Here is a 19,277-nt window from a genome sequence, read left to right on the forward strand (position 1 = left end):
TGCCATTTAGCCAAGTCTTAATCTTTGTCAAATTGCCTCAACACTTCAGATCTTACATTTACCTAATTGATGAAGTTTCCTTTTGCACCTTTGGCATCTTTTACAGTTTGGCATCTTTCCATAGATCTGCAGGGCAAGTCTGCAGCTGGTGTGAACATGCACACTCGACAACTGCCTTGCTAGAACTTTAAACAGAAGGCTTATCATTTTTGTTTTGTAATTTTTCTTCTGTCTGGTTCTGCCTCTGGGTTTGTTGCCTACCCAGCAAAACAAAAGGCATAATTAATTTTTTAAAAAAGGCTGGAACTTAGGAAGTAAAATAGGACCTAAGGGAAGGAGGGATAAGGAAAGAAGTAGGGAGGATAAACTTTCACAGTTATAAGCTATCTGGAGAAGTAAAATTCCAGGAACAAAGCTGAGCAAGATGGCCTTGTGCCTGTTTCAAGTGTTGTCAGAGTCACAGAAAATGGGGTTCAACCTGAAGATGCTCTACTGGTGGCTGTGGCAACTTAGGCTTCCTCACCTGCTATGGTGGTTCACCCACCACAGCTGGAGGTTCAAATCCAAGAGCTCAAAATCTTTTTGAGGAACAAATATACAAAAATGTTATGAACAAAAACTGGATATCTATTGGGAATGACAAAACCACTTCAAACTAAATTGTTCAAAGCTTAAAACTCTAAAACTTTAAAAACACTACCAGACATACAAACACGCACAAAAAAATGAATGTGACAATTTGGAACATGAGTCACATGCTGTATGCCACATACGGCAAAGGTGCTAATGTTTTCCATAGATACAGGTATCATTTCTTCACAAAACAATTTCCAAGAGGTTTAAATGCAGCAAGACTAATCCATCACTAGAAAATATTTATATTGGGTGCTGGGCCATTTCTCAATCATTTCTGGTTAGCGTTGGCCTTTAACTGTTGGGTTTCAGGTCTTCAGTGAAATCACAGATTTATGGACTTAAGAAATAAGGGGAATGCTTTGTAGGCTGTTTTAAATTGATTGTTAATTTCATGTGCTGAAATAAATGTTCATATATCAAGTATCTGACAAATCAAACAGACATATACAAACAAAAGCCAGTCATGCTTTTTCAAATATATATTTAATACAAAACATGTTTGTATGTGTTGGTAACAGTGTACATTGGTATATCTCATACATGTATATACATTTGTATCTGAAAATTCTGTAAGATTGGTCAGCCATTCAAATAAGTTTTAATCTCATCTCTCTGGGTCTCAAAAAGCAGAGGCTATGTTGTCTCTAACAATAAATACCCAAAGCAACTGGTAAAGGTCCAATGACACTCATCCACCATTAAGGGTATCTTGATGACTGACATTTTTGAAATATTTGCCTAATGCCTTTCACCCTTGCATTTGGATCAGCTGAGAACTATCAAGTTTAAAAAGTTATACAAGCTGTCTTTTCTTATTCCACTGTAATGTATCTGTAAATTCTTAATTCTCCATAGCTTATCAGCATTTTTCAAAAGAAAAAATAGTTAGCTGACAAACCTGACTCTGGAATCAGATGGGGGTGAGAGTGGGATTTGCAACCCATAGAAAATAGACAATTTCCATCGTCAGAAATATAGACCTGGTGAAACTTTTGTTTTCATATTCATAGCATGACAGTAGGAGCTTTCCATATGTAAGGATGATAATTAATTATATTTGTATAAGTACATCACCATTATAGAAAGTGCATAAGAATCCAGGAAAGAGAAAGTAAAAGTAACTTTCTCATTGCATAATAATCCTTTCTTAGTTTTCTTACTTTTTACTACATACATGTAATTTCCCAAATACAAAGTCATCTATTATTCAAACCCAGGCAGAAGAAAGGTGGTCTGGGACTGCCATCCCATCTCCCCTCCTCCAGTGGTTGGCAAACATTAATGAACATTTTTACAAATTGGTTTATTGATGTGAAAATTTTCTCAGAGACCTGGGGCTTCCTTTTAAAAGACAAAGATGACAATGACTATTCCATTAAGAAATCCACATGTAGAGTGTTACCTGCTTGAGGGGGAAACCTTTCCTTTGAGTCTAAATCAAGTTAGTAAATTGAAGGTACCGGAGAGGGTTGGGTGCACTGAACTTCTGGCAGAAGTCCAGAACTAAAAGAGCTAATGCATTTTTTTACTTTGTTTCTTTATGAGAAAAAACAGTCTGTTGCCAAACCCAGCTAAGGAATCAGAAGGGGTGGAGAGCGATTTGCAGCCCATTAATAAAGCAAAATACAGACGATCATAGGAGAATTTTTGTTCACGTGAGGATTCCCTTTAACCAGGGTGAAAGGCCTAAAGAAGGGTAGCTGTGGCTGGCTCTGCTTTGGCTGTCTTTACCTGGATAGAGGTCAGGCCCGGGCCCGGGGGAGCATCCCACAGTCCCCTCTGCAGCAGCATCTCTGGGGGAAGTGGCCGGCTGCAGAGGCTGCACAGTGAGGCAATCCGTGAGCAGGTCTGGATGGAGCTCTGTGCTGGACCGCAGCTAAGAGAAGGAGAGAACAGAAGAGAGATCAATAAGGTAAGCTAGTCCTTGGCATACTTTCCTAAAAATGCATCGTGCCCTACGGTTTGATACAATTCAACCCACAAAAATTTATCAAGCAGCAAGTATGGGCAAGGCACAGAGCATTAATAAAAGGGTCAGTTCTTCAATCCAGTAACACCTGGCAGGTGCTTCAGGAAAATATGGCTAGAGGCGGATTTGACTTCAGTGCTTGATATTTCCACCTCTGGGAACTCAACTTCCTATTATATTTCCTTTTATTTGCTCTGTATCTTATCAGAACTTGTAGTGATAACAAAAACAAACTCAAGTGGATTTAGTCTATATTTGAAAGTGCTTTTAAAATACAGATATACTGTCATGAAAATATCTCAGATATAATTAAGAAAAGTCCATTGAGATTTGACTCCTATAGATTTTACATGAAAGGAAAATACTCTAGTTAAATTTTAAAATATTATGGAGCATGATTAGAGGAAAAACCAATATCATTAACAGTAACAAAAACCCAACAGTAAGTTATATGAAAATAATTCAGATTTTCATTTATCACATATAATAAATTCTTTATATATTGAGCTACGTGTAAAAAATCAAGCCATAAAAATGTTAGAATAACGTGCACGTGAAAGGTTATCTCCTACCTTTATGAATAAGAATTTTGTGAGTGTAATTTGACAGAAAAAAATCAAAGAAGATTTAGTGACATAAAACCTTGTGCTTGTACAAAAACATAATACCTTAAAAACAATATGGAGATACATTTGTTACAAATATTACAAATGGCTATCATCTTCGGTATTTAGAGAGGTGTGGTTTTTGTAAAGACAACACTAAACCTTTAGACACAGGGCTAGAGTGTACTTACCCATTCAATGAATACTTACTGAGTATCACACACTCCTCTAGACCCTAGAAATACTGACTGCCTTTATGGAGCTTAGACTCTAGGTGGGGAAGCAGATGACGAACAATAAAATATATAAACATCAGATGGAGATAAATGCTATAGAGAAAACTAATGGAGAGAAGGGAGACAGTGAGTAAGGAATGAGAGGTGGCAACTTTAGACAAGGGATCAGGGAAAGCCTCCTGGAGATGGCGTTTGTCAAAAGCCTTGAAGGAAGTGAGGAATGAGCCCTGCAGACCTGTGGGGGAGAACCTGCTGCCCTGCGCTGTGCCTGGATGACACGAAGAGCAGCAAGGCTGGGGCACGGCGAGCCTGGGGCCTGGGGAAGAGACACCAAGGATGAAACCGGAGATGTAAGGGGAGTGGGGAGGAGAAGCTGGATAAAGCCTTGACGTGAACGGAAACTGTTAAAAGGAGACAGAGAAATGGTACTAAACGTGAAAAATGTTCAGCACACTTGCAAAGAAGTACAATGTTAAAACTATTTTTTACACTTATCAAATTATCCAAAACTTTAAAAAAGAAGTACTAGTAGTGAAGATATAATGAGGGAGGCAATCTTAAAACACTGTTGGTAGGAGCATATATTGGTACAAGTGTTGATGTTATCTGGGAATAATTTTTCAAGATCCATCATTGAAATATTTTGATTCTAGAACCTGTCTTAAGGAAACAGCCAGAAATGTTAAGGAAGATTGATACCTAGACACACACACACACGAGGATATATAGAGTATTATTTATAGGAATACCAAATTCGGAAATGTTATTTAAATGTCTTAAATGTCCACACTTAGAGCTAACAACTGATCTCACATCAATTTGATGGAATGTTATACAACCATTAAAATGATATTCACAAACACAAAAGCAAAACACAAAATTGTATACACAAAATGATAATAATTACATAAAAACACATACGCAAAATATCAGAAGGCAATATAATCCAGTATTAAAACTTATTTTTGTTCTCAATAGAAATATTATGAATTTATTTCCTTCACTTTTTTTATCCTTTCCTCTGCTTTCTGAATTTTCTATCTTCCAATGATGTACTAGAGTTGGCTTGTACTGATCTGAGAGTGCCAATTGTATACTTCTTCTCCAAACTTTCTGTGCAGTGATGTCTGATATCTTGAAACTGGTTATGATGAAAATATTTACACCATGGAAATTGGAAAATGCTACAAACTGGAGCTTTTCCATTTGGAGAGCTGGTTGTCAAAAATTCCCAGCACACTACTGACAATGACTATGACCACATTCTGATCAGAGAGAAACACACACACACACACACACACACACACACTATATCAGTAAGTTACTATTTAAAGAATAGTATTTCTTGGATCTCAAAAGCTTCATAAAGAGACAAATATATGTCCAGGTCTTAGTCCAAGAATATGGACTGAGGGAAGGAGCATCTAACACATGTAGCGAATGAGACATACTTTCATTATAATTTCCTCAGCTTTGGCACACTGGCATCTCTGACCAAGATGGTCTGTGTTAATACATAACCCTCTCAGGGCCTTCGGAAGGTATGTTTGTTATTTTGGTACTAACCTAATATATGCTGCATAGGAAAAACTGGAAAAAAAATCAAGGCTTAGAATGAGTTCTGGTGATCACTTCTAATTTATCTTCCATCATTAAAATATGATCTGGGGTCCACATGTTCTACCAAGGGCAGACATGAATGCTTTTCTGCTTTCTATTACCACCTACTCTAGGGTTTTATAGTTATCGGTACCAATGAGGTATTTCCAAGAAATTTCACGGCCATGGTTACTCCTGGCGTCAAAGGCAAACAATTCTTCCTTAGGCTTTAATAAGTATTCATGTTTTCCAAGAGTGTGATTCCATACGACTTTGTGGTGAGAGTTAATTTGGTTTTCTCTGCGATTAGACATGGTTCTAGAAAGCACTTCTTAAATTGGACAAGCCTAAATTTTGACCTTATGCAAAATTTCCAAAGGAGGACCATATGCATAGAAATGTAGTAATGATATGTTAAGTTTAGTATCCCTCCCAGATCATTAGACCAGGAAAAGGCCTTCCAGATCATTTAAGGTTTTTAAACATTTTGTAGTATAGAAATTATCTAATGGGTGAGGCAGGATGTCCAAGAAGAATCTTCTGGGAGGGGTGTCTTTCAATAAAATACAATTTTATATTTGCAAGAAGAGGCCCAACTATTCACATAAAACAATTACATAATGCATATTTTAACATCTTCTTAGCTGCTAGAGAGACATAAAGAAGATAGAGGGACATTTTTCAATGGTGGGAAGGGTCTCTAACTGCGGTTCTCAAACCTGGGCATGCACCTGAGGGCTCCAGCCAGAGCTGCCGGTTCAGTAGGTCTGCAGTGCACCTCTAAGTCCCCCGGTGGTAATGATGCTGTTGGTCTGGGGATCCCACATTTTCAGAATCACTGGCCTCTAAGAATTTTGATGAGAACTAAGATTTTTCTGGCTATGGAAAGAGGAAAGGAATTGTGGAAACAGGGTATTATAAAAACCTAGTATTTTTTAATGTAGGAACTGAAATCTTACCATCTTATCTTCTTTGATTAGTTGTTGCTAATAAAAATCTTTCTGAAACAGACATTTTAGGCCTTTAATTAGTAGGTATCAGGAAAGGCCACTGGGAGGAGAAGATAAGGACAAATGCTAGGAATGTTTGCAGGTCATTAGACTTGGGAGACACTGGGAAAGTAAGTTTAAACCTGTGTAGGGGTGAATGTGTCATGTTTTGTATCTTGTCATCATAAAATATCTTGTAAGAAGCCTCCTTGGGATATCTGGACCTTAAAAGTTTAGTGTCATCTCCTGTGGCACTAATTAAATACTAAAGGGTTATCATAGAGGAGATTCTTAAATTCCCTAAGTATACCTCCGACTGTCTTTCTTCAGATCTTATAATAATAGATGGTAAATGAGGATCACTTCTTGAAAATAATTTGGGCACGTATTTTCTTTCAGAAGGATAAAAATGGTTAAAAAAAAAAGTCAATCTAGTTTAATACCTGCCCTTAGGGGACAGCAAAGGACTTGTCCTTTATGAAATCCTTACTGCTCTTTGCAGGAAGAAGTGGAATTTGGACCCACTGATCATTAATTCATCTATCTTAAAGGACTGCTGTGTTGCATGACACAGGGACCTTCCCTCATGTTGTAGTCTACGTGAACGGTGCCCTGCGATCACTCAAATGAGCTGCCCTCACCATGCCATTAGTTCCAGAGCAGCACCGCCCTGCTTTCTCCTTCTCATCCATTCCCTGAACAAACAGTTCTTGGGCCTCAACTATGTCCCAGGTGCTGTGCTAGAGGCATGAAATACAACAGCCATCAAAACAAGGATTCTCTCAGAGGCATTTACATTCTAGAGAGAGGAGACAATAAACAAACTAAAATAAATAAATTGTAGCAAAGGTGGTAAGTGCAATGGAAAAAAGAAAACAAAGAGAAGGGTAGGTGAGATTGGGAGTGAGGGGGAGAATTCTGGCCTCCTTGAAAAGAGCTATTTGAGCAAAGACTTGAAGGAGTTGGAGAAATTAGCTAAGTGAATATCCAGGGGAAGAAAGTTCCGGAAGGAGGGAACTACAAGGAGGCCAGCATGGCTGAAGTGGGATACTGTGGAGAGAGAAGTGGGAAATGAAGTCTGTGGGTGGAGTGGGGACAGGGCCAGGTCACACAGGACCTTACAGACCTCAACAAGGACTTTGGTTTTTAGTCTTAGTGCAGTAGGAAACCCTTGCAGGGTCTCTACCACTTGCTTCCTGGGAGACTCATCTCATCCGCTATTTATATCCACAGTCTCATAGGCATGTTTTTTCCCCTTCTTTGAGATCATGATCAGTGAGGTCTGGATACTGTGGTGGTTAGTTTCATGTGTCAACTTGGCTAGGCTTTAGGAACCCAGTTATTCAATCAAGCTAGGTGTTGCTGTGAAGGAATTCTGTAGATGGGGTTCACATCCACAGTCAGTTGACTTTAAATACAGCAGATCATTCCTACAACCTGGGTGGGCCTCATGCAATCCGCAAAAGGCCTTGAAAGCAAAAAAACCTAAGGTTTCACTAAAAAGGTAGAAATTCTGCCTCTGGGACTGCAGCAACAGTTCCTGCCTAAGAGTTTCCAGCCTGCCAGCCTGCCCCACAAATTTCTGACTTGCCTGCCCCCACAATAAGCCAATTTCTCGAAATCAGTCTCTCTCTCTCTCCACACACATATATCTTACAAATATATACAGTATCTCCTACCGGTTCTGTTTTCTGGAGAACCCTAACTTATACAGATACTATTACAACATACTTTAAAACCACTACCATACGATGATGTTTTGGGTCAAGAAGGAAAGAGCATCCCACAGATGAATCGCACAGAAGAGGGCTGGATGTGTACAATGAACATGACACACTTTTAAAGACCGCATTTCAACTCAATAAATAGATACTGAATCCCTACAACGTGCTCGATACTGTGTGCCTCGCAGCAACTCTATGAGGTCCACACTACTGTGATTTCCGTGGGAGAGATGAGAACGTTATTAATAGAATTACACAGCTAGTAAATGGCAGATTCAGATTTGAGCGTGTCAGAATCCAAAGTCAGGCTCTTAGGCTTTACGTTACCCTGGCTCAAGAAATAATTCACCCCCAACTTTCTCCTTCCCCCGACCGCACCACACCAACAGGCTCACACACTTTCCCTTCCTCTGATCGCCAGGAGCCTATCATTCAGAGCTTGGGCTAGGAAGGAAAGAACGAAGGGCAGCCAGGTTCTCTGGAAAGGTCCCCAGCATACCTTGTCACCAACATGTGTATCTGGACACCACTCCCTTTAGGGAAAGCAGTCTTTGTTGGAGTAGAGATTGAAGCAGTAAAACTGAACAGGACGCTCTGCTTGGTTTTCACTGCACCTTCCCCTGCAGGTTTGTCCCGACTTCGTCCTGGCCCAGTATCGTGAGTGTCTGCATAAAGCACAGAACTAGTCATTCCTTATCTCCAGCATCCTAAACACAGGCACGGTGGACCCAGGGCATCATCTCTGTTCCCTCGATGATCAGCCCTGGTTCTCAGGATGGGAGTACTGTAGTGGTGACGTTTTGACCCTGAGCTGAGATGATCTTGACCCAATCCATGAGGATTGGGCTGACTGACTCTTAAAAGTTTTAAAACCCCTCAGTACCCGAGTAGCATTGTGGTATATCATTTAGTCACTAACTGCCAAATGGATTTGTAAGAACGAGCCACAATTCTTTATCGAAGGAAGTTACACTCTCTACTGGTGTGTGAATATATCCAAAATATTCAATGTGGTCATCTCTTAATTTGCCCTCCTGATGGAGAATTTCAAAGACACAGATAATAGTAAATGTGGTGTAGAGACTGTTGATGTCCTGCCCAGCTCCCCTCTGACCTCTCTGATTAGCAATGTGCCGCCCCCATCCCCAGCTTTGGTGTGCACACCCCCCAGCTTCCGTGCACTTCAGAGCCAACACCTAGCTAGCACCCCACCCCCCGGCCCAAACACACACATCACTGACTAAACAGTGCTCCTTTGCCTCAAAGTGGGACAAACTCTGAGATGTAAGTTTTGCTCCAGAGCTCTCTGTGGGATCGGATTGAGGCTGATTCCACCTATCCACTCCTGGGTTCCTCTTTACTAAGTCACATGCACCTGAATTCTTGGCTCACAGGGGGCTTGTGGAGCACCCGACTTAGTAAACACTCCAAACTTAGTTTAATTTGGTTCGGGAAAGCTGAGAACCAATCAGAAATCAGAAGCACTTAAAAGGATGTTTTCATGCACATTCAATCGTTTCTCTTCTGTAGCTACACCAGGGGTAAGGTAATCATTTGTTTAATGAAAGTGGGGTTTTCTGGACCATACTAAAAACTTAACTGTGGAGACTAAATTAAAAATAAAACTCTAATTGACAAGGACAATCAGCATTCAAAGGAGCTTCAGACGTCACTGTGTCCAAACCTCTGCCTGTGTCTGACTTCCCTGACAGCAACCCCAGCATGTGGCTCTTTCAGACTCTGCAGCTTGATACCTTACAGGAAGGGGCAACTTTCTCATCGTGGTCATGAGTTTCAATTTTAGACAGTTCCGATTGTCAGAAAGTTTTTTTGTATATTGAATCCTGACTTAGCTGTCAGCAACTGTTAGGATTGCCTGCATCCTTCTATCCATAAACCTGCGATAAGGTTCATGGATAGACCTGAGACAGCTCTGAGTCTCAGAAAACAATCTGTGAGTCTTCGAGTGTTAATGATTCTGATCGTCAATGAACCATTTTAGGGCTTAATATCTCAGCCTATCCAGGTGGAAGTAAACAAACTGGCTCCTTAGGTTCTGTACACTCCCCCATTATGAAAATTTGTTCCAAATGATAGTTTTTCAACCTTAATAGTGAAAACACCCATCCAGGTTTGACAAGGTTTCCTGTATGCGGAAATGTGAGCCGCTTCCCTAACAATGCAGGGATTTTTCCTAATACATAAAAACAAGGCAAGGCACCATCCATTGTGATTTATATTTGTTTTTGTTTTTTTGTTGTTGTTGTTCCAGACTATTCTGTTAATGTTTATAAGCTCTCAAAACAAGTGATGGAAATTCTACTCCCGTCATTTTCTCATTTCAGATATGATTAAATAATTGCCTAAGATTAAATGAGTCAAGTGGAAATAATCAGAAAAGGGAAAAAGGCCCAGATTTTTCAATTTTCAGTTCCATTACATTTAATTCCAGGAGCAAAAGCATTCTGTTAGTCTGAAGGGAGACCTACTTCCAAAGAAAACGAGGCACAATGAAAGGCCTTTTGTTTTCCCTTCTAGTGAGCAGAGTACACTTGGGCCCTGCATGTTTGTGCATCACCTTATAGAGATTCCTTCATTCTCCAGAAATCAAATGCCACCAAAATACGTTTCTGAAGAAACTCAGCCAGAAGGCAAGACAGGGAGGAGTTTTTCCCCAGAAGGTTAAGGTTTATTACCAGAATGTTCTCATCAAGTGCTCTACGACACTTCAAGCAATGCAGATCTCAGGGAATTAACTCATTGCCAAAAGGCTTAGAAATAATTACAATAAATTAACCTATTATATTAATTACAATTAATTTTCAGTTAAATCTAAGAATTCCATTTCTAGGGGATTCCTTAGCACTGACATTTAGGAAGTGGCTTTGGCATATCATAGGTAATTAATCTCCTACAATCTGCCATCAATTGATTTCCTTTGGGAATGACCAATTTGCAAAGAGGGGAAGAAAGGAGAGTGAAGACTTAGAAAAATAGCACTGGAAGAAATCTCTTTGGGAACATGAATGTCCAATGAGGCACCCTGAGCTTCTGTATAGGGGATACCTATTTGGTTTACAGTGACGCCAAAGGCCCCAAATTTTTATCTATAGCCAATTAATGAACATTCTAAGATATCAGAATGGGTACACATGCCAGGGTATATCTCAATAAGATACGTTAAAAAAATGCCAGGATAGACACAACAAAACTAATGGTTATTTAGTCAAAACTGATGCTAGATGGGAACTATTCACAGAAACACAGAATTTCAGAGTGAAAAGGAATTAAGGTCCAAAAATTTTGCCCACCAACTCTATAGCAGAGCTATCCAACTGAAATTTCTGCCATGCGGGGAAGGTTCTGCACTGTACCACTTGGTAGTCACTAGCCACACATGATCAACCAGCACTTGAAATGTGGCTAGTACAACTGAGGAAGTAAACTTTTAATTTTATTTAATTGTAATTAATTTAAATTTATGGTATTGAACTTCATAGCACTACTGCACACCATGGTGGCAATTCAGCCTTTGTCTAAGTCCTGTTAATGACAGGGAACACATTTCCTTACCACCCAGTGCTCTCATTGCTAAACAGGTCCAATCATTTGAAAAGTTTTGCCTCAAGCTGAACTATAATTTGCCAACTATAAACCTACCCTCTGGGGTTTATTCCACCTCTTCTCCCCCAGACCACACAGTTTACTTGCATACTTCTTTTAGTATTTGAGAAGCTTCAAAATGCTGTAGTATTGTAGAATTTCACCCCTGAAATGAGTCATGGTTTAGCTTCTTTGTCAGCCCTCCTTCAGCAAGTTTTTTTTCAGGCTGAACATCTTTAGTTTTTTCTAGATAAGAGGATACTTAAGTAGGCAGAGCTTGGGCCATTCGGTTTGACAAACTGTAGTGCAACTACTATGATACTGGGCATGTGTATTCACTTTTCTGAGTATAGTGTTCCTTCTGATAAATAAGGATAATATCATTTGGCTATCTTGGTCGCTTTGAGAACTAAATCAGATAAGATGCAGAAAGCACCTAATACCATGCTTGGCACACAAAAGTCACATACTAAAATGTCAGTCCCTGCTCTTGCATGTAGCACACTATTCCATTCACCACCTCCGTTACTCCCAACACTGGATCTCAATGGCCTACATGTAACTAATATCCAAATACTAATAAAGCAGAGTGAATCAACTGTCTCATAAGGACAGAGTATAACAGAACAAAAGTATCTCTTGGTCTAGACTTTCTACTTCTATTCATACAGCCCAGAGTGGTCAATAGCTTTTTAAAATTCATGTTCATTCATTAATTCATTTACTAATTCAGCACGTATTTATTGCATCCTTACCAAGTGCCCAAAACTATGCTAGGCCCAGGAGAGAAAGTAGTGCCTAAGAAAACTGAGTTCCCTATCCTCAGAGTTTGAAGTGAGGCATGAATAAAACTCACCATTAAGTAAAATCCCTTGATCTTTTCTTCATGTGTGATGCTCTTTATTTCTGATGGCTCTTTATATTGGGAAGCTAACTTCCTAAAGCTCCATTGCTGTTTGGTGGTATAGAACCTCTTCTTGGTTGCATTTAATTTAAGTCAACCACTCAGTTGGCCACCACGTGCCCACTTCAGTGCGATCTGCAAACTTGATGAAAACATCCTCTGGCACTCACTATGATGGTAAATCTCTGCTCAAGAGTGAGTTATTTGTGAAAAATAGTCTCTGCTCTATGAACAACACCAAGCCATTAATAATCACTTAAATAATAGCTCATATGTGATATGGATCATAAAACTAAGAATGTGGGCTTGGGATCCAGACTACCTGGATTTGAACTTTTGTATCCTTACTTATGAAGTGTTAGACAACTGCTAAAGAGTTGTTTAACATCTCATTAGCCTAGTTCTCTTTGTATGATGTAGATAATAATGGCACTTAATTTATAAGCTGTTGTTAAGGGTTACATGAGATAACAAAGCCTTTCACCAATACATGGTATATAGTCAATGTTAAATACATGTTAACTGCTATTTCTACTATTTTTTTCATTAACATTCAGTGTGGAAGCATTGTAACACTCCATAACATGAACTCTTGTTTTCTTTTTTCTCCCATCCATTTTTGGGACATTTTCTCTCTCTCTCTCTGTCTCTCTGTCTCTCTCTCTCTATATATATATATATAGAGAGAGAGAGAGAGAGAGAGAGACATATATATATATATATATATGTCTCAACTTCTTCTTTTTGTATACCATAGTGTGGCAACATAACACAGGAAAAAGAATGGAGACTTTGGGGTCAATAGATAGAAGTTCAAATCTCAGCTCTGCCATCTACTAACTACTGTGTGGTCTTTGGCAAGATCTTTAATCTCTTAAGGTTTCAGAACCCTCCTCTATACAATGGGGTGATAACACTAACTCTGTTGGGTTGTTACAGGTTTACATGAGGTAACCTAAGGACAATGGCTAGTGTTATTTATGATTTTTTTTTTTACTCAAGAAGAAGAAACTATTATGATTGTTAAGAGTGATACTGCATCAGTAATCACTCAGTTAGCCTCAGAATCAGAGTCCAGGGGCCAAACAGTGTCCTAATCAAGACATGAACACAGGTCGGGTGCGGTGGCTCATGCCTGTAATCCTAGCACTCTGGGAGGCCGAGGCAGGCGGATTGTTTGAGGTCAGGAGTTCGAGACCAGCCTGAGCAAGAGCAAGACCCCGTCTCTACTAAAAAAATAGAAAGAAATTAATTGGACAACTAAAAATATATAGAACAAATTAGCCGGGCATGGTGGCGCATGCCATAGTAGTCCCAGCTACTCGGGAGGCTGAGGCAGAGGATCGCTTGAGCCCAGGAGTTTGAGGTTGCTGTGAGCTAGGCTGACGCCACGGCACTCTAGCCCGGGCAACAGAATGAGACTCAGTCTCAAAAAAAAAAAGAAAAACAAAAGACATGAACACAGTTTTCTAAAATTAATATTACCCTGGAATTATTCTATCTCCGGAGACGGTAGCTAGTGTATACTCTCTTAGAAGAGAAAAAAATATACTATAAACCAAACCAACAATAAAACATTTCAGAACATTCTGGGGATGCTAATACTACATCTAGAAGTCCTATTTACCAAAATCTGTACCACCATCTAGCTATCCTGGACAAAGCCTAGGAGTTGAGGCTCAAAAAACTGTTGAAATCAGAAAGGCATGCAACATGTATTTTTTTTGTATTGTTACATTTGTACAAACACCATTTTCTTCCTAAGTCAATATTTTTCTAGAACTGACACCAAGAACCTCACATTTTTTTCTGACTATAAAATGATACACAAATGGACATAGTCAAAGGTGGATTCAAGCGACATCCAGAAGTATATCTCAAAAGCAGAACACTAAACTGAAAGGTGGATTCTTTTTTTTTTTAAAACAAACAGAGAAATATTAATATGGAATTTCACTTGAAAAACATCCTCCTTCACCCTCTGGGGCTTGGTGATGGGGATGTGAAGATGAAGGGATTATTTTTATCACCGCTTCATAAATTCCTCAGACACCGGCTCATTGCACTGATGTGACCACACACATTCCAGCCTATCCATTCAAGTGTAGCATTTTTCTTTCTATTCAAGTATTCTCAAGGTTTAATTAAAGCATCCAGCTATCTAGTAATTACTTCCCCCGTCCATCTTACCAGCTCCGTATTGTCTTCCCTTGAATTGATTTCTGACTACAGCCCCTGCCCATGCTACAGTTTAGGAAATGTGGGGAGGGACTTACTGCAGAAGTCAGTGGATCTCATTTTTTTTCCTTCTTTTCAGTTAATTAAAACAGATTGACTGACGAAGATTTAAGGCTGATTTTAATGTGCATGAGTGTTTGGACAATTTTAAAAATACCTCTTTCTAAAAGTCGAAAGCTGTCATTTCAATGGAGAGCACTTGCTTTCTGCACTCCCAACCACCCTATACTCAACCGTCAGTTTTCCTTAAGTACACCACTGACAATGTCATCCCCGCCATAGTGACTCCCCTCAAACATTACCTAACCCCAAGTTCACAGGCTTTAACAAGCTGGCTGTCACCCAGCTGCGAAACTTCATGTCCCACCACTGGGGTCTCACACAGAGCCAAGATGCTTTCCCCTATAATCCTCATTCATTCTCATTCGTGTTTCATGCTGTACTTCTGGCCACAAACCCCCCTCATCTGGAGTCCCTGTTTCTCCAGACTCTACATATCTACAACACATTCTGCATATTCTCCAGGGTCTAATTCAATGTCACTTTTCCCTTGAAGTTTTCCCAGGTCTTTCCATTCCAAAGTCATTTCTTCCTTTTTTACATTCAAAGAGCAATTTCTCCTCATCTTGTTGATGGCACTTGTAGTTTTCTACATTTTTTAATAGTTATTTATAAATTATATTTATATGTGTGAGTATCACAGAAGACAAAAAAGGGTCTTGTAAACAGAACCCCTGAGTGTTTGATCAGCAACCTAAAACAGTGCTTCTTTTCACATGAAAGGTACTCTATAAATGTTTGGGGAATGCATGAACAAATAAATGAATGAATAACAAATGAGTCAATAGCTGCTAAGCATTCATTAATCCACGCTTATCCTTTAGAGCAGGTCCCAAAGACAGATGAAACCGTGTTTTCATGCAATATGAGGGGAAGAAAAGGGTGAGGCTGTTTAAGCATGCCTAAATTATCAATTAAGTATAAAACAGAAAATCACCAAGTGAAATCTTAACAGAAGTTTTTTTTTAAAAAAAGACACTTGGGAAGTTTATTTCCTTATAATACTCAGTCCCCATTCATGCCAAATTTCACTAGATAATACCATTCACATTTATATACTGCTTCTTGGAATGTGCAAATGAGCAATTCTTCCAATAGGAAATGCTAATTCATTACTTTTATATTTCCTATCTCTCATTCATCTGGAAGGGCTGGGAACAAGTCCAATTTTCTACCTTGCTTTTAAAATTCAATGTCTAGTATATGTTTGATAAGTAGAAAACAGAAATTTCAAGCTGAGTGGGTCTCAAATTACACATTCTAAACCCCTGTTTGACAACCTAGAGAGCCAAGATAAGAACCTCTCTCTTCTGACTCCAGATTGAATAAGTGACCAGCCCATAGCCCTGGACACCCTGGACACTGGTCCCCATCCAGTCTTTAATAGCGCTCCAGAGCCTTTTTCCCTTGATGTACTGCCACCAAAATAAGAGCTTGCTCATGGTATTATTTTTGTCGATGGACAGAAGCATTTTTATTGTCAGTAATTTGCCTCTTCTTGTCTGAGGACTAAATGTCTTAGTTAGAGTGACTCATGAATCACATGACCTTTTACTGCTTTGGTGAAATACAGCTTTTCTCCTTCGTCATCAGAAAGGAGGCCTGGTTCAGAGAAGTGCCTTAGGGAAAAGCCTGAGATAGGAACTGAACTCTTGTAGAGCCTTCCTGCAGTCTGCGTAGCCTCTGCCAACGTCATCTGCATGTTTAGAATCTACTATTCCTCCTTTGGACACTGACACCATTTTGTCTTTCTTCTTATCATCTGTGTCCTGCAATTAACCTCAATCCCCTCTCAAAAAAAAAAAAAAAAAAAATTAACCCTACGCTAGAAATGTAGACTAGAGAGCCAAACATCTAAAGGGACGTTGGCAAGGGTGATGAGCCCTGCCAGTGGCCACTCATGATGCAAGGATTCCATCTCAGAAGCACTTTCCTAGACTACATTACTCTTGCTGGTTCTAACTGAATGGAGAGAAACAAGACCAGGGCAAGATGAGGAAGCAGAAACAGGTGTTACCAACCTCGAACACTGTCCCCTAAGCTAGAGAATAGGATGCTATTTTTCTCTCCCAGATATCCTTGTTTTTTCAGGTTTTAGCATGTATACTTTTGTTCTTGGGGTCTAGAAGGAACTCCAAACTCAGCTGTCTACTGTGTCTAACTCCACTCTCAAATGCTCCAGGCCTTGTGTTGCTTGTCTGTCATAATTATCAGCACCCCCTTTGGAAGATGCTATTATTGGAAGTAATTTCACATTCTGAAACAGCAGGAAGCTGGTACAAGTTGTAGCTACTTGAGATCTCTGCAAAGAGCCTTGTGAGCTGGTAACTTTTAGTCACTAGAAATAAATTTATCAAAGAAATACTCTTATATATTAAATATATGCTAAGGAAAGGAAAAATGCCATAAAAAAATATATCTCTCTTTCTTCCCCAACCATTTCTAAAGGAGAACGAGGGAAGAAAGAAGTGTTGTAGAGTGAAACAATCAGCATTTCAAGTGTGGGGTGTCATAGTTTTTATCTGACTTGAAAGAATGAAAATCAGGTATTTTTTTTTAAGAAACCCAAAATTAACAAGTAGAGTAAGTCTACTAGCTCGTGAAGAAGAAAATCTTAGAGACAAAAAGTAGAGACGTCAAGAAATAATAAACTACCCTTTTGAGAATCCTGATTTACTGTCCATAGCAACTAAAGCCTGTGCTTTTTAGCAGAAACCCAAGAGTCTGCTGACAATAGAAAGCACATGCCTTTGTAAAACTCCCACAGTAATCAAACATCAAGGAAAGGTAGTATGTGAAATACAGGCAGGCGACTTAATTTTTCCCTAGGAGAGTGAAGATCAAAAGAATATCTCTATTCTACCACGGAGACACCCCCAGTCTTCATTCTCCCCACTGGGGGACCAAGCAAATTCCTTGGTTTCTCATGTCATTACCACAGGCTGAAATGATGTAGCAATAGCAGCAAACAGGGGCGTCCCCCTGCGCCAACTCTCTAATCAGTTTCAAAGTATGTTTTTTTGGTTCTCATTGGCGCCACTCAAAGGAACTGGTCACTCGTGGTCTCAAAAGTTTTACAACAAATTGTGTGATTAAATTCCTTAAACACGTCTGTCCATTACTAATCCTCTTTTGCCAACATCCCTTTCAGAGAAAAATTGCAGCGCTGCATGGTGCCTGATTTATATTTCATTTTGAGAACAGGAAGTAAAAGGATTAAAGTTAAGGATTAAAACACTTACTCTTTACTGCATTTTTTCCTCCTCCCGAATGGCTTCCTGGTTGCCATGGCTACTGTTCACTGGTCCTTAGCCCTGAATACACATCTCTTTGCATTAATAAAATATTTTAAATAAGACTTCATGAAAAACAATAGGGAAAGTAGCTTTAAGTTCAATTGCTCTTGAAAATAAGCAGCTAGGATTTTTTAGAAATCTTTTTTCTTTGTCCTTTTATTGTTATCTTCAAGAAAGAAACTTGAACTAAAAGATAGTACAGGGACAATCTAAAGATGTGCAATGCAAAAATCAGAATCATTCAGCAGGGACACAAGGAGAAAACTCTGAGATAGTGAGTTGGTCCTGAGATTACAAACCAGTGTTTGTATGAAGATTAAGGGTCCCTGGGAATTTCTCAAATGTTGCAATACCACAGAACATTTAAAAGGCAAAGATGCACGTAAATGCAGTGTTGCAATTCCAAATTGGAAATACCAGCCAGGAAATGAAAAACTGAGGTTTTCATTACCCAGAGTTAACTTAACCATATCAATGTAAATACCATTGCTTTGTATCCAAGTTGCTTGTGATCATGGCGGCAGTATCTCTAGGAGTGTGGCCAGAGGGGCCATTCCCATGAATAGCATATGCTGTCAGGGCTGAAGATGTCTGCACATACAGTGCACATGGGTGACGCTGAGTTAGGCATCCAGAAGAAGGGGTGAGGTTGACAAGTGAGCAAACACAACTCCTTTAAAAACCCTCCACTGACATTCATTTTAGAATATACTGCCTACGTTTCTTTAAAAAGCCAAGGAAAATGACGAGATGGAATATAATGAAACTCCATTTTAACTTCTATTCTTAAAGTCCAATAGCAGGATAGGCTCTGGTATAAATTGCGGAGTGACTACTAAAACACTACTCCATTCATTTTTTTTCCCAATGCTCCCTCCCTATTGCTGGGTTTTTCTCTGCCTTGTCATCCAGTAGTTTCGAGTTATTCCTTTATTCCCCCAGGGACCCCAATGAAATGACCTCACTCAGGTCCAAGTATACTCATTATTTCTCATTTTTTCTAATCCCATATTCCTACTAAAACCACCTTCCCTGTATAGTAAGTATCTACAGACGACAGACATAGCTGCTTTGTGAAAATTGGCAATTGGAGCCATGTTGACACACATTAATGGGAGTGAAGGAACTGTTGCATGGTCTTTGCTATATAACAAAAAAATTGCATAGGGATCTCCTGGAGATAATCTCATAACTGGAAAGAATGACTGCAATGGTGGCAATTCTATGTGTTATGAAAGGTTAGTGGTATGGATAATTTGAGGTGGCAAAGGGTTGGGGGAATGGTGAGGAATTCCCAGATCAAACCATGAGATAACTGATGCTACCCATGGGCAGGACTGTAGAATCTAAAACAAATGTGGATGTCAATGGTCAGAGTACAATACAGACTGGCAAGATATAGAATCGTGTCTTTCAAA

The 19,277-nt window shown here is 39.4% G+C and overlaps 1 protein-coding gene across 2 annotated transcripts in view; it reads right to left on the reverse strand.

Moving 5' to 3' along the window:
* GLIS3 (GLIS family zinc finger 3) overlaps positions 1-19,277 on the reverse strand; it is a 448,343-nt gene that overhangs the window by 59,982 nt on the left and 369,084 nt on the right. For both annotated transcript variants that reach the window (XM_012652892.1, XM_012652893.1), the window contains exon 7: positions 2,368-2,512. In XM_012652892.1, the coding sequence (XP_012508346.1) occupies positions 2,368-2,512 (145 nt within the window). The remainder of the gene's footprint in view (positions 1-2,367; positions 2,513-19,277) is intronic.

The sequence above is a fragment of the Propithecus coquereli genome, unplaced genomic scaffold, assembly GCF_000956105.1.
Source record: "Propithecus coquereli isolate 6110/MARCELLA unplaced genomic scaffold, Pcoq_1.0 Scaffold403, whole genome shotgun sequence".
Lineage (NCBI taxonomy): Eukaryota > Metazoa > Chordata > Mammalia > Primates > Indriidae > Propithecus > Propithecus coquereli.